This window comes from Linderina pennispora, assembly GCF_002104995.1.
Source record: "Linderina pennispora strain ATCC 12442 chromosome Unknown DL89scaffold_8, whole genome shotgun sequence".
NCBI lineage: Eukaryota > Fungi > Kickxellomycota > Kickxellomycetes > Kickxellales > Kickxellaceae > Linderina > Linderina pennispora.
The window spans coordinates 141436-156028 of NW_024468256.1; the positions used below are offsets into that span (position 1 = coordinate 141436).

The 14593-nt window shown below is 51.6% G+C and overlaps 8 protein-coding genes and 1 non-coding gene across 9 annotated transcripts; 4 read left to right on the forward strand and 5 right to left on the reverse strand.

Annotated features, from left to right (window-relative positions):
• Nucleotides 1-619: 619 nt before the first annotated feature.
• DL89DRAFT_268018 (uncharacterized protein) lies at nucleotides 620-1207 on the reverse strand (the record flags this gene model as incomplete). The annotated part of the gene is made up of 1 exon (XM_040887759.1): nucleotides 620-1207. A coding segment is annotated over one exon (588 nt), but the record flags the coding sequence as incomplete, so codon positions are not given.
• Nucleotides 1208-2147: 940 nt separating this feature from the next.
• Nucleotides 2148-2782, reverse strand: DL89DRAFT_293456 (uncharacterized protein; the record flags this gene model as incomplete). Its single annotated transcript, XM_040890392.1, has 2 exons — nucleotides 2148-2576; nucleotides 2726-2782. 2 exons carry the CDS (start codon nucleotides 2780-2782, stop codon nucleotides 2148-2150), a joined length of 486 nt encoding a protein of 161 aa, XP_040742706.1.
• A 427-nt stretch (nucleotides 2783-3209) lies between these two features.
• On the forward strand, nucleotides 3210-4317 carry DL89DRAFT_235908 (Maf1 regulator; the record flags this gene model as incomplete). Its single annotated transcript, XM_040884966.1, has 3 exons — nucleotides 3210-3332; nucleotides 3509-3719; nucleotides 4002-4317. Coding segments are annotated over exons 1-3 (633 nt in total), but the record flags the coding sequence as incomplete, so codon positions are not given.
• Nucleotides 4318-4852: 535 nt separating this feature from the next.
• Nucleotides 4853-6106, forward strand: DL89DRAFT_293458 (uncharacterized protein; the record flags this gene model as incomplete). The annotated part of the gene is made up of 3 exons (XM_040890393.1): nucleotides 4853-5087; nucleotides 5208-5605; nucleotides 5834-6106. The coding sequence occupies 3 exons, from the start codon at nucleotides 4853-4855 to the stop codon at nucleotides 6104-6106; spliced, it is 906 nt and encodes a 301-aa protein (XP_040742708.1).
• Nucleotides 6107-7572: 1466 nt separating this feature from the next.
• DL89DRAFT_t94 lies at nucleotides 7573-7646 on the forward strand. The gene has a single exon. It is a non-coding gene; the product is annotated as a tRNA-Asn (tRNA).
• Nucleotides 7647-7744: 98 nt separating this feature from the next.
• DL89DRAFT_268020 (uncharacterized protein) lies at nucleotides 7745-8492 on the forward strand. The gene has a single exon (XM_040887760.1). It carries the CDS (start codon nucleotides 8056-8058, stop codon nucleotides 8296-8298), a length of 243 nt encoding a protein of 80 aa, XP_040742709.1. The 5' UTR covers nucleotides 7745-8055; the 3' UTR covers nucleotides 8299-8492.
• A 320-nt stretch (nucleotides 8493-8812) lies between these two features.
• On the reverse strand, nucleotides 8813-9189 carry DL89DRAFT_268021 (uncharacterized protein). Its single transcript, XM_040887761.1, has one exon. The coding sequence runs from the start codon at nucleotides 9068-9070 to the stop codon at nucleotides 8840-8842; it is 231 nt and encodes a 76-aa protein (XP_040742710.1). The 5' UTR covers nucleotides 9071-9189; the 3' UTR covers nucleotides 8813-8839.
• Nucleotides 9190-9829: 640 nt separating this feature from the next.
• On the reverse strand, nucleotides 9830-11479 carry DL89DRAFT_323156 (Zn-dependent exopeptidase; the record flags this gene model as incomplete). Its single annotated transcript, XM_040891375.1, has 3 exons — nucleotides 9830-10450; nucleotides 10516-10941; nucleotides 10970-11479. The coding sequence occupies 3 exons, from the start codon at nucleotides 11477-11479 to the stop codon at nucleotides 9959-9961; spliced, it is 1428 nt and encodes a 475-aa protein (XP_040742711.1). The 3' UTR covers nucleotides 9830-9958.
• Nucleotides 11480-13547: 2068 nt separating this feature from the next.
• DL89DRAFT_275087 (ER lumen protein retaining receptor) lies at nucleotides 13548-14188 on the reverse strand (the record flags this gene model as incomplete). Its single annotated transcript, XM_040889256.1, has 2 exons — nucleotides 13548-13926; nucleotides 13986-14188. 2 exons carry the CDS (start codon nucleotides 14186-14188, stop codon nucleotides 13548-13550), a joined length of 582 nt encoding a protein of 193 aa, XP_040742712.1.
• Between the last annotated feature and the right edge of the window lie 405 nt (nucleotides 14189-14593).

The following is a 14593-nucleotide window of genomic DNA, read 5'->3' on the forward strand; positions in this document are numbered from 1 at the left end:
ATCTTGTCTTTTTTTCTTATCAAGATAATCCTGATGCCGAATGGACGATGCACTTTCCGGCCATTCTCATTATTAATAGAGGCCAGAATCTAGCTGGCCTCATACCAGTATTGATGCTGTCGCATGAAAAGTGGAGAGGATTCTTTCGAAGCCGGCAGTTAAGCTGACAACAGGTCGTGTGCTGGATTGGCAGGCGGATTCCGCTCTGACAGGTGCCTAGTGTGGCAGGTGGGGGTTCTTTTGGAGACCGCGTTCAGCGACAATGGTGATCAGGACTTTTGTCTGGCAGAGCAACATCAGCTTCAAACAGCCTAGCGTCTCGGCCCAACTAATGCTATCATTGTGTGTGGTGACATTCATGCTTGCTGCAGCGGAGGTCCGCACATCCGCATGCCAGAGCCTTTCTGCCTTGGTCTGGCTCTTGGGAGAACAATTATTCATGTACATAAGCATGTACATAGCAGTTTAACAAGATGCGATGTTGCATAGTATGAGAATATAGCCCCAACAAGTCCAAAGGGCTTATAAAGGCTACATAATTTATGTGCTCTAAGAATGTTCACATGTTAAAAATATGCTATGCTCTATACTGCATGACCACGCATCATCAGGCAATGAAAATAGATGGGTAGGGACCAGGGTTCGTTGGCTTAATACGAATGGTCTTAGGGCGGTTAGGGTTGGATCTGACCTTGCCTGAACTCTTCTTAGAGCTGACGCGTTGGTTGCCGTCATTGGTTCTCTTTACAAACATGTCGAGAATCGAGGCAATGTCACCTGGGCTTACTGCATCACCAATTCTGCCGAGCCCACGACCAATACCTCTACCAAATCCGCCACGCTGGTTGTAGGAATCTACGTAGTATTCGTTGTCATGCTCGTAATCGTAATCGTCGCTGCGCTTGCTGAGACCAGGAAGCTCGAAAGTGTCGGGGAAGAACGGCGGGCTCTGGTAAGGCAGCCTGGTGCCAATCCGGCCTCTGCCAGCACCCGACTTCCTCCCCGTGCCCCTGTAAGTAGCGCCATTCGAACCGCGCTGGTTGGTGTTTCCCTCAAGATCGACAAAGGAATCGTAGGGAACTCTACCCAAGCCCATGGCATGGTAGTAGGAAGCATCCGCAAAATCTGCGTCGCCAATGGGGATTGCTTGGTTGGCGGCAGCAGTAGCGGCGAAGAAGGCGAGTGAGGCAGCAAGAGTAACACGCATTGTATCAGAGCTGTTATTGGCGGGGATGCAGATGCAAAAGTAGGTGTGAGATGTGTTGCTTGGTGAAGCAGGTGAAGCAGGTGATGCTGTTGATGCTGTTGATGATGGTGATGGTGGTGATGATGATGTGGGATGTGGAATGCAGCAGCAGCGCCGGGCTTTTATACACCGATCAAACGGCTTCAAGGAGACCCCCTGTCATGCGCTGAACGCATCTAGGGTTTGTTCTCACTAGTATTCTAATTTTAGTGGCCCCAGTAAACCTCATCCTTCAGACGACGCGGACAAAATGCCATTAGCGTATCAAAAGGCACGCCGATCGGCGCTATGCGTGGCCGATAGGTCCCTAGAAAACTTGCTTATGCAGGCCAAGAAATACTGGGCACGGCCTCTCAGAAAGAAGCTGCAAAGAAATGGTAGGTTTCCGCAAATACTTCTGGGGACTGCAGATGCTCCCATCGTGTAGCTGTATGCCGACAACCGGAATTTCATGGTAGGTTTCTAAAAATGTGCACTGGCCAAGCAAGCCATTGCAGCACAGGTTTGCGCTTTAATACTTTCTACACGAGTTTCTGCACGCGGTGGTCTTGGCAACTACTAAAAATATTAGTAATTTGTGATGACAAAAAAAACAACAAGAATTATGTGAGCGGCTGTCACAGTTGAGCGCAGATGATATACAAATCCCGCGATTAGCGGAGGCACCACATTCTCCTTCATCGCCTGAGAGCATGGCTACTGTCGCAATCTGGTAATTGTATGTGTATATTACCGGGTCCTTGTGCCCATCGCCAAAGTTACAAAGTCAGACATTGCTTTAGTTTACAGCCCAAGGCAAACCTACGGGCACTGCTTGGCAACTTTGTATATTCAGATACACTAAATGATATTTACCATGAATTGAATGATACGGTATCAAGCCATTTATGGAGATACAGGCCTAGTCCAGCTTGAACGAGTTGCCAATGCGATCAAGAGCAAGAACAAGTTGCTCTTTGGTAATGGCGAACGTGAATCGGAACCATCCAGGCTCAGTCGAGCAGAATGATTGGCCGGTAGGGAAGTACACGCGCTCGTTTAGGACGATGTGTTCCCATGCCGTGAGATCGGTCTCCTTTGTCCACAGCTTGGCCACTTCAGTGGCCTGCAGAGCGCCAAGTGCACGATGTGCCTTTGTGCTGGCAGCAATAGGCAGCTTGAACCAGATATAGTGACCTGCCGAGCATGGCACATACTCCACACTGTGCTTATCAAAGAACTCTGTAGTCAGTGCGTAATTCTCGGCCAGGTTCTTGCGGCTAGTGGAGAGCAGATTGTCGACGAACGCGTGGTTAGCAAGGAAATCGGCAATGATGTGGTCAAAATCTAGCTTGCCTCATACCAGTATTGATGCTGTCGCGCAGGAGGCGGAGGGGATTCTTTCGAAGCCAGCAGCTGACAGCAGATCGCGTGTTGGATTGACAAGTGGAGAATCCACTCTGCCAGATATCGAGCTCAGATCAGTGAGCACAGGGAAACCAGCTCGCTGCCCCAGATGGCTCGGCTCGGCTCATTCCTGTGGACGATGGCATGCATCTTTTTTGCTCAAGTGACCCCCCTCGCTTGCTTTGGATACAAATAGAGAGGGCGGTTAATCCACAGAAGCAGCACACGTTTTTGCCTTGTTTCGCAGTCACCGCCTATAACCCGCCAACCTCGACAATATCCCGCCATATTACCAGCTCCAGCGTATAGTGTCTGAGGGTGCTGCGCATGTGCACCGATTTTGCACTGACAGTGGCGGTAGCTGCACGGTGCAAGGCCTCTCTCGTCATACCATTGGCTGCCGTCGCAAACAGGTGACCATTCACACACAAATCGCAAAGCTCACATCCCCCTGTTCTGCGCACGTTTTAAAATTACACCTTAACTCCACTTACTGCCAAACTATCTCTCTTTTTCTCTACTTGAGAAGCTATTACCCGCTACTTTCTCTTGACTTTTCTTCCCAATTTGCCAACCTGCTATTATTATTTGCAAATGAAGTACCTTGACGTCGAGTCGTTCAGAAACATCAACTCGCTCTTGTCGTTCCCAACAACCAGCGGCGACCGGCATGTGGTCGGCAGAGTTGAGGCATATTCATGTAGGTGCTCCAAAAGTCTTGGGCGGGCTGGTGCTTTTGGAGGGAGGGTGTGTTAGAAAGACACTCTGCTTCCCGCCCTTGACACCTGCACGCGTCTCAGTCCCTTGTACATACTAACATCCTACTCCGCCACGTGAGCACACCACTGCAACCCGCTTCCCACACATTGTCTGTAGGCAAGGCTGCAGGAACCGACAAGAAGCTGTACAAGTACTTGGAAAACAAGTACCAGGAAGACCTTGAGGAGGCCAAGAGCCTCTCGCCAGAGCAGAGCTCGTTGACTAACATTATTTCGCCGTTCGGCCCGCTGACACAATCGGCATCGAGGAAGACGCTGTTCTATCTCATTGGCACGCTGAACGCCAGCTTCCCTGATTACGACTTTAGGTACCGTAGCAGTGTGTTTCCTTTATGTCTGCCGCTTTGCCTGCGCAGTCTAGACCCTGTGCGGCTTTTGTTGGGGAGAGGCGTGGTTCCGGATCGAGGATGAGCGGTCCAGCCCTGATCGTCCATTGGCCTTTTTGGGGGAGGGGAATGGACATTCTCCCAGAGCTGGTACCGTGAGCTAACAGTGCTAACCGGTACTCTCCTCCTCATTCAGCTACACTCCTGCGTTCGCCAAGATGCTTGCTAACTCCACCCATACCACCATGCGTTTTCAAACTGTAGCTCGCTGAGCGCGGACCAGTTCGTCAAGGAGCCATCGACTGGCGACACGATCAAGTCAATCAACACGACCTTGATCAACGTCGGCTGCCCCGCTGGCCTGCGCACCAGCCGCATGTGGGATGTCATCGACAACACTATCAACATCGACGAGTGCGACATTTACACGTACACACCCGATGCCGAGTCGGACCCGTACGAGGAGGACGGGCCGGTGTGGTCGTTCAATTACTTCTTCTTCAACAAGCGCATGAAGCGGATCGTGTTCTTTACGTGTCGCTGTGTGAGCAATCTGGACGAGCTCGAGACCTCGAGTGACAATGGCTTTGTGTTTGGCGACGTCGAGGACGACGAACCGGTCGAGCTCGAGTTCTACCCTACCAGCCAGCATGCCCTGAAAGGCATGATGATTGGCGGTGGGCTCAAGCTCTAGCGGAAGGAGGCTCTCCGTTGTACGTGCTTTTGCGCTGCTCATGTTTGCTCTCTCGCAGGTCCCAGCTCATTCTCCGCCTTTTTGCGACATAGTGTTGCGTCTATTTCTAGAGCACACATGTCCGCCAACGCCTTCCATCCATATTACGTGGACTTCTTTGTGAGCGCTTGGGATCTCACGCCTGCCTTTATGGTGGGCTTGGCCAGTTCAATCCTGGCAGAAGTTCTTTTCTCTTTTGTTTTATATTGCTTGGGCCATTCAGCCGGGTGCAATAAATCGACGATGTTTCCGAGCTCGAATGGATGAACCACAAGTGCGCTTTGCGGATTGATGAGGATGGACTGCAGCATTTATGTGATTCGCGATTTTTTTATAGAACTCTGACAATTTGCGCTTTCATTTACCTTCCCTGCTATCGCCAATGAGTACGCTCCAGTCTACACAAACAGCTGCAGCACCGGTGACAACTGCAGCCTCAGACACCCCCATTATCGCTGCAGCAACCACGCCAGCAGTCGCTGCACCAGCAACTGCTGCTGCTGTCTCCACGAATGCAGACATTGCAAGCAAAACAGAAACCGCTAATGGCGAAACCAAGCCTGAGCCAGCAGAAGAAAAGTCAGCTCTGAACGAGAGGCCGCGGATATGGCGTTCAGGTAAGTTGCTTCACCGCTACCACAGCCAAAATTGCAGGTTGACCTTCGCCGGCATTCAACATAGTACTAATTCACCCTGCTGGACATCACTAGACGCTCCCCACCCACCACTGCCAAAAGACACAGAGAAAATCATTGAGGAGGCGACCCGGCCGCTCGACACAGTTGCGGATGCCCTGCAGCGGCCGTACGTGCAAAAGACGCTGAGCAGCAACCTGATGGAGATTATGGCGTGGGACCTGATGGAGACGATGACGACGGAGAACGAGTACAACCAGCATATTCGGCGCTTCTTGAATATCTTGCTGGGCGACGACCCGGAGACCGCGCACCTGGAGCTGATCGATAACTACAATATGGAAGATGTGCGCGCGCGTGACCAGCTTTTGCAGCTGGTGTATGAGTCGCTGGCGCGCAGCGACGAGTTTCTGCATAGGGTCGACGAGTCACGCAGCAAGATCACGTTTGCTATCGAGCAGCGGAACCAGCTCAAGACGCGGATGGAGAAGACTGCCGGTGTAAGGCCAAAACAGAAGGAATAAGCGGTAGGCACCTTTTGCGGGATTGGTATTAAATGCTACTACTTTTTGGTTTCTGGAGGAGCTGTATTTAATTGCCAGGTCCAGCTAGGGCTCGTCAACATGCTAGTTGTGCACAAAATTCTTTGGGTGGGGCTCACACTCACAGACGTACTACCCCATCACATACATGCCTATATCAATGAAGAACGCATCGGCCATAGCGAGACAGCAGAGCTGCTGAAGGGGCTGGAGGATGCCCGGGCCCAATACAAGGCATCGTGGCAGCGGGCACGCGAGCTTGCTGTTGCCCTTGATCCCGATACTCCTGGTCCCCAGCTCGACAGCAGCGATTCAGCCGATCAGCGGAGCAAACTGCAAGAGGAGCGCGACCGCCTATACGCCGAGGCCGTGGACAAGTCGAACCAGATACATAATCTCCTGGAGTGCGCCCGTCAGCTCCAGCTTACCTCGGCGCAGCTCCTGCAGGTTTCAAAGTGAGCAGCAGTGGCTGCTCCCAACATGGAATACGCAGTTACCAGAGTCTGGCCTGCCAATCGCGAACTCGCGGTGCTGCATACATGAATTTTCTCGCTTTGGCAATATAAAATGCACACTGGTGGCCACTATGGCGGCTACGGGCAGGTGTAGGGCTGGGGGTGTCTTGTGCAGACAATGTGCGGCTCTTCGATTTATCCTTTTGGAGCGGGCAGTGGCGGCGTGCTGCTGCCGTTTTGCTGGGGGAGTTTACTTTACCCAAACATGTAGCAAGCAATTGTATAAAGAATTCTCTGTCTCCAGAACGGGGGTGTCCTTGGGTGAATGCTGCTGAGCCTAAGGATTTGAAACACAGATAATGGAGGACTAATATGAACCTCCTGGATTCAGTAAATAAATCTGAAGACCTCACCACTGTGAGCGGCATGTTTGGGGGTTCTGCCGGGCTCTCACAGTCAGGAACCGCAGTCGGTCGCCGCCGATCTGTTGCGTATAAAAGCCGACCGAATTGGTGCCCAGGCAACTCCTCTCCTGCATCTCACCACCCCACACCCTCTGCACTCGTCCCTCAACTCAAAATCCACTGAAAACGATGAATTCGCTGCCGTCCTTTGTCCTCCACACCTGCGACCGCGAGTGCTCGTGCAGCCTGTGCAGCATCGGCGAAAAGTGCTGAGATGTCAAGGGAACCCTGGCTTCCGTCATCCTCTAACCATCCAGAACCAAGCCTGCTGTACGCCGATTGGCGCCTTTGGCTACCAAAACCCATCTGTTTATAGCCATCTCTTTGCACAATACATTTCTTAACAATCGATAATCGGCTGGAAATGGCCATGGTATTTGGACTGCAGGCAACGAAGAGCGCGCAGCTATGGCGAGTGAAGCACAGGTGCTGCTGACCTCAGCCTATGAGCATCTCAAATATCCGCCGTGGAATTGCCAATCTGGGAGCGTGGTACGCACCTATTGTGAGGTGGAGCAGAGCCAAGGGGCGAGGCTGTTCAGCATAACCCATGGTGAGGGGTTAACAGCTCGTCCTGTCTCGTATACTCGCAAGAATTAGTGCGCATGTAGTCTGTGTAGAGGATGCAGCAGGCGTCGATAAGGAGAAATGGCCAAATAGTGGTAGGATAGGAACAAAAGCATATGCAATAAAAGTTGCAACAACATTAGATAAGAAGTATTGAGATATGCTAGAGCATATAAGGCTAATGAAATCACAACAGAATACGCCGACCACAGCACTAGATCATGGTCTAACATGTACTCACTTTGCATCGGTGACACAAATGATAACTGGTGTTGGTCAATCCACGTGCATGTGTCTTTGTTTCCAGGTGGTATATTTATACTCTAGTCAAGAGCTATGTAGAACGTGGCAAACAGCGATAAGTTCAGAGGCAGCTTCCAATTCATTTATATATATATTATTTTCTGAAATATCAGAAATTGGCTTTGGTGCCAGGTCTGCTTTCGTGGCGCAACTGGTTAGCGCGTCTGACTGTTAATCAGGAGGTTGATAGTTCGAGCCTATCCGAGAGCGATCTTTTTGCCTGCTCTCCACAACCACCTTTTGCTTGGAGCTGTGCTGTGCTGTAAGCCGTTCTTTGTTGGCTCGTTTGTTTGCTGGGCATCCCACCTCACACACGCACACATGCACCCGCCTGCACCTATTTATCCAGCCCCTTGATACCACCTTTGTTTCTCTTTTTATTACCATTCGTCATTCGTCATTCACAGTGCCTGAAGCAGCTCAGCCCAACGGAAAAACCGCCGCACGCCTCCAGATAGAGTTGCGCTGCTAATTTAGCCTTTTTGGGAACGGCCCGCAACATCCGGCGTGGCGCTGCTGCTTGCAAATCACGCCAGTTGTTGCCGATGCTGTCGAAAACAGGTAAATAGGGGCTGCTGGTTTGGGGTAACGGCGGCATGCTGCTTGCATTAGGTTTAATATGAAGCGACGCAGCCCGGCTCTGGTTTCTGCATGCCGACCAGTCTTTGCTATAAATCCACCGGCTCCCCGGTATCAGCTGGTCTTCTGGCTCTTTATACAGCTCCTGCACACCCCTCGTCTACCTCCAGTTCCAGCGCTCGATCTGCCTGTCAAGATGCTCGCACCGACCACCAACACTGCTCTTGTCCTCTGCGACCGCGAGTGCACATGCGCCTTATGCCTCAGTGGCCGTGGGTACTAACCATCGCATCCACCGCCTCTGCATCGCACATGTACATACCACACATACCGACTCGATCTGCCGGCTCCTTCTCCTCCCGACACCTAGTTTCGGCCAACCACCAAAAGCACGCAGCACGTGCATTCAAAAGGGCATGCATTCTCCAAGCTGCCATCCGCATATTTCCTCACCCCAGCCCATGTCAAATAAACTATGATATATACATTCACTCATGACGGCATACTTACCTTATTTCTGTGTATATATGCAGTTGATTACTCGCTATATGCATTTTCCCATCACATTTACATATAGAGGCTGATCAAGTAATTATTATATCGCTCGGAGAACAGGCAATACATATTGACACTGAGCTATTGAGGCCACAAATAAGCCGAGTTACTGAACTCGTTAGATGCATGCCAGTATGTGATTACTATAAGATTCAGGTCTCCAATGGTGTGGTTGCTTGACTTGCAAAAGTCGCATCTCAGAACATATCCATGTATTTAGTTTGAAAGAATCATACAGTGTTGGCTATTTATTTTGTTTTGTTGGTTATTCACATATTTCTGCTGTCAAGCTCTCTATGGAGCTGAGCATTAAGCTGGCGCTCTTCCTCAAGCTCTTGCCGGAGACGCTCCCTTGTTTCAATGGTGCTTGCTATGAGAGATTCGAATCCGCGCTCTATTTCGTCCTCCATATTGGACTTGACCTGTGAATTGGGGGTCTGCTTCCATTCAGCGATTAATCCTTGGACGTACTCGAAGTTGGGAGTAGTGGGGGTAGACATGGCTTATTGTGGTACGAAATTTGAGGGTGATGTAGAAGGTGGGGTGCGGCGGGAGAGTTTTTGGTACACAGAAATATATTTAGGATACTTTTTTTTTGAGAGGATGAAAGAAGGGGGAGAGGGGAATAATGAAGCTATTTCGGTGCATGCTGCTGCAGCGCTAGCCTGCAGTTATATATATGCGCAGGTCACAAATTGCAGCATATCCTTCACAGAAAGAAGCACCTTAGTTATCTTTGTCGCAATGGTATGCCCCGCCAGAAACCAAACTTTCGTCTGGTTTTCATTTCTTCAAGCGAGTGAGCTAAAAATAGAACTTGCTCTGATGCAAAAATAAATTCGTGCAGGATTTGTTATGCTTTCGGCTTACAGCATCAGCCTTCAAAGTTATGCTGCATCGATATGCGGGGGATTTGCAGCAGAAAGTTGCAGTGGGCAGGTTTTGTTCTAAGCTGATGGGCCTTTTGGACATGTCTTTTTTTGAAGTGGAAGGCTTATGTAAGTTCACAGTAATTTGTAATTGGTCTAGGAATGCAGTCCCTTTTCATGCAGTATGCATTGATGTCGCAAGAGTAAAGAGCTGTAGAAAGGCATGCGGGATCTGCAGTTTGTTTTCAGTAAGGTTGGTGGTGGTGGGATTCATCCCTACAGGCTGCTGGCTTTGTCCAATTCACCCGACAACGCTGATGGTTTGGATATCAGCCAGCATAGTATCTATTTTTAGTTGGGTTGATATCCAGTTGGTAAAGCAAGGCTAGCGACACGCCAAAAAGGATGGCGAGAATGCAACACTATAGGATGCATATAAAGGTATGCTATTGAGGACATGTAGTAAGTGCTGGGTTGATTGTTCACGATATGGAGGAAGCCAAGGTTGTTTAAAAATAGTTACTCCGCATCAGCAATTAGATACGCCCAGGCTGCCAGTGCCGCAGCACTGCGTCTGAGCTGGCCAGCATCAATGACCTCGACGCGATCGCTGTTGGCGTGGTGGTGGCGGAAGTAGTGGTCGCCCCAGTTCGGGTGGTCGGGCGCCAAGTTGCCCTCGGGATTGACACTCAACCACCCGCCGCAGGGGACACCAGCCTCGCACAGAATCGCAATGTCCTCAGCTGGCGGCTCCTCCGCCTTGGTGATGTTGCCAGCGCCCAGCACTTTCACATAGTCCTTGCCGTACCCAACCAGCGTGTCAATCACCTTCTGGTCGGCCTGGACGTCCATGCCCCAGGGCTCAAACACACCGATATCGCTCTCAATAGCAAACTTGTGCTTGGCGATCTCGTTCTTGTGCTGGGCGAAATACGCCTGGGCGCCGCGCTGCAGCGTCTCCTCGTTGTTCCACATGACCACGCGCACAGTGCGCTTCGGCCGCCGGCCCTCCTTGGCAATCAACGCGCGGCCTCCCACGCCAAAAACGCACCAGCCGCATCGTCCATGGCGCCAACGCCGACATCCCACGAGTCAAAGTGGCCCGACAGCAGCACAATCTCATCGGGCCGCTCACTGCCCTTCAGATCAAAGATGATGTTGGCCGACTGGGTTGCGTTCTCCTTGAATGTGTTCTGCAGTGCCAGATTGACCTTCGGGTGGACAAAGCCGGATTCGCCCGCCTCCGCGCGCTTGTACAGGCGCTCGATCAGATTGGCATCCGCCGGCGAAATCGACGCAGCCGGGATGGTCGTGCGCGCCGAGTTTCCGGTGTGCACCGACGCCACCGACGAGTCTGGCGTGGCCGTGCGCACCAGCGCCGCCAGCGCCCCGTATTTAGCCGCCTCCTGGGCGCCGCGGCTCCGGAACTTGACCACCTCGCCGTAATTTGTGAAATGGAAGTTGTACAGCACGATGTTGCCCGAAATCACCTTTTTGCCCAGCTTCGCCTAGCTCCTCAAATGAGCGCACCGGGATGACCTTGGCCGTGATGCCCTTCTTGGGTGTCGACACGGAATTGCCCAGGGCCAGCACTGGAATGTCAACGGAGCCGTTGGGCCGCGTTGGCACATACAAGCGCAGGGACTCGCTGCCGCGCTCCCACCGGTTGACCCACACGGGCTCGGTCCAGACCGAAAAGTCCTTGTCGTGCTTCTTGACCGTCTTGACCACCCACTCGGCGCTCTTGTCGTAGGCCTTGCTGCCGGTCATGCGGTTGCCGTACAGGTCGGTCATTTCGGCCAGCCGGTCCCATGCCACTGTGTTGGATTCGTTGAACCCAGCGTTCAGGAGATTCACGACCGTCGCTTCGGTGCCGGTTGCCCGACGCATAAAACGCACTTGCTTGGGCTGGGAAGTAGGGTGTGCAGAGCACTGGGTAAGGGATGCGAGTCCGCCGATTGTCACAAGGCCAAGAACAAGCACAGAGAGGCTCTTGGTGCGGCTGGATGATGCCACAGGCTCGTACTTGTTGAGGGACATATTAATGACGAAGAATTAAAATATGGACTGTTGGATTGGGAATGTAGTGAAAAAAACAAGGTTGAGGAGGGAGAGAAGCTTGCCTTATAAGCTTGTGAGCCAGCGAGCAGGGAGGGAGCTCGTGGGAAGCGCTAGTACAGCTTGACGACATCGCCACACTCTCTAGAAATTGTGCAATACTAGAGATCCACACATTTCGGCGCTACACATCTGTGGGTGTTTTGCACAAGGTTGGCATCATGCATGTCTTGCAGAGCTGATGTTTATACGGCGAATGCTATAGGGCCGTGCCGCAGCGGCATGGGATTGCTGAATAATTAGCTGCTAGTTGCCAGGTAGCTCTTTTAGGGGAGATTGTTTTCCGCAACTGCAGAACTTTCGCGACATGTACATTGCAGGAAGAGTAAAAATAGATGTATCGGGAGAGGATTGCCCAAGGTGTCGCTGGATCTAGGCAACACCTGCCGCAAAAGGAATGTGCTGGGTTGGTCACGTCATTATCACAAAAGCTGGTGAATAGAATGCGTGAGCAAGAAGCCAATGGGTATGTGGGAGTATCCAACTGACACTATATTGAACAGCGGGTGTTCATGTATGCAGCTTATGTAGGATCCAGTGACTTGCCGAATTAGCAGCCGATAGTAGATGTGTCTGGATAAGTGGATTACAGGATCTAGGCTGCTCTGGTTTGGGGGCGGGTTGAGGTGTGGATCGGATTTCCAGGTACCTCCTTCCTAACACAGGGTGCTGCTCCTTTTCCGGATAGACGTGCTGCGTATACAAAAAAGCAGCAAAACATGCGAGGGTTCCTGGCGGGGTTTCCAGGCCATGGCTGCGGAAAACTGCCGGTATTTAAACCGCTGCCCACTACTACCAACCTTGCCACTTTTGTTATTCATCATCACTACAAACAATGGGCAATACTGTAAGTACCGGGGCATTTCACGACGAGGGCCGCTCACTCGACCTGCATCCAGGATCTACGATTGAGTCGCAGCGGGGGGTATCTCAGGACTCTAGTCGGCTGTCGCCACGGGAGGCAGCACGCAAGGCAGCGCTGGATCGGCTGAAAAAGACTGAGGAAAAACTAGGCAAGACAAAACAGAGCAGGCAGCTGAGGGGCCTGTATGCGCAGACAAGCACACTGCCAGCAGCAAATCTCGAAGTAAGTCGTAGCATGAAGACTGCACAGACATGTATTTGCGTGCTACTAACCCTGTGACACATGTTTCTTTAGTGGAGGCAAGACTAAGATATTCAGGTGGAAAGGTTTATTAGAGGGCTGTGGAAATAAACAAAAAAGCCTAAAAAAGCAAAAGGAACTGTAGCAGACCAGCCCGGTCCAGAAATGCTTACGCAGCACGGAACTACATCAACGACATTTCAGTGAACCCCTGGAAGCTTTCTCAGAAGAATTCTCAAATCGAACAGTTATCCATTTGCTGCCCACGATTCTCCCCCTCTTGGCACAACCTATTTTTCTCTTCCACACATACTTTTTTTATTTTTAGAGCAAATGGGCAATTGTTGCAGCGGTAATGCCGACCGTACGCCGGCACACAAGAAAGTCAAGGCATTCCAGGGCGAGGGCCACACGCTTGGCGGACACGGCCAGCGCAGCACATTGAAATGCAGGTGGCCGAGCCCGAGGTCGCGCGGACACGCAAGGAGAGGATGCCCAAGGGCCCTGGACGGCGGCTGACAGACCAGGGGGTGGATGAGCAGCTGGCGCCGCAGGAGGCCGCACGTCGGGCGGCGCTGGAGCGTGCGCAGAAGAACGACCAGAGACTAGGGAAGGCCAACCCCAGCGAGCGGCTGAAGAACATGCAGGCACAGGCGTCGGAGATGCCGACTGGGGGGATGGAGGTAAGTGGGTGTTTGGCAGGAGGCACTATGCGGGGGGTGTGACCATGCGTGCTAAGTTTTTTATTTGCACCTGTAGTGGCGGCAGGACTGACTTTCCCATTCGAGTTACAAGCGCCACTGGGCGCGTTATCAGGTATTTTGTTCCCTTGTTTTAACGAGCCAGCAAATAAAAGATTTCTTAAGAGGACGAGTGGTGTTTTTTTTACACGGGCAGCTTGAACTCCTTGCCCTTGAGCACCCGTGTAAAGTACACGTAGAAGAAGTCGGCGTAGAGACCGGTCTGCACGATGCCAGCAACCCAGGCAATGTAATCGGAGTATTTATCCTCGGAGTAGTACCGGTAGATCCAGTTGACGATATATAGGGCGCGGTAGCCACCCAGGGCGAAGATATAATGGCTGGTGATGTTGTCAGCCTCGCCCGTGCGCGTCATCATGAACAGCTGGGGCATGATGGCCACGGCCTCAAGGTAGATGGAGAACGACCAGAGGATTTCAACGACCTTGTACTTGTGCGGGAACACCAGGGCGAACAGGGCGGCGCCGACCAGGACGTACTCGACGCGGAAGGTGTCCAGGGCCCTGTCGTAGGTGGCTTCAGGGGCTTCAGCATCATGTAGACGATGTAGCCGGCCGAGCACAGGAAAAACAGCTTCATCAAGGTGTTGTAGATGGACACGAAGGACGTGAACAGATCAAGGTAGCGCGTCACGAACACGAGGAAATAGAGAGCCTGGGTCTTCAGAGAAATTCCAGCGCACGACCTTGTCTGATGTATGCGCGCAATGAGAATGAAAATTGACCCCAGGTGGAGCAAATCGGCGACGAGTCTGAACACGTTCATAATGCTAAATTGAGTATAGACAGATGATTGCGAAATGAGGAAAGCTGGAAAGAGAAGGCGGCCAGCGCGACGTGTGGGCGGGGGTCTATTAAAATGTTCTATCAGCAGCGTGGGCGGGCTATTGGATGAGCCAGGGGTGAACTGCACGTGATGGGGTGTGTCTGGACACAGTTTTGCAAAAAAGAGGAGGACCTCAGCGGATATTAGGCAGGCAGCTCGGCTAGTGTTTTTCTATTCCTTTTAAATTATTTCTGTACTTTTTTTTTTTTTTTTAATTTCCAGTGGGCACATTTTAAACTTTGTACTGAGGCCCTCCCCCAGCACAAATATTCAGAGTCAAACTCGTATTATGCACTAGTGCATACCAAGCACACACACTCGCGATAAGCACATAGTAGAAACAGC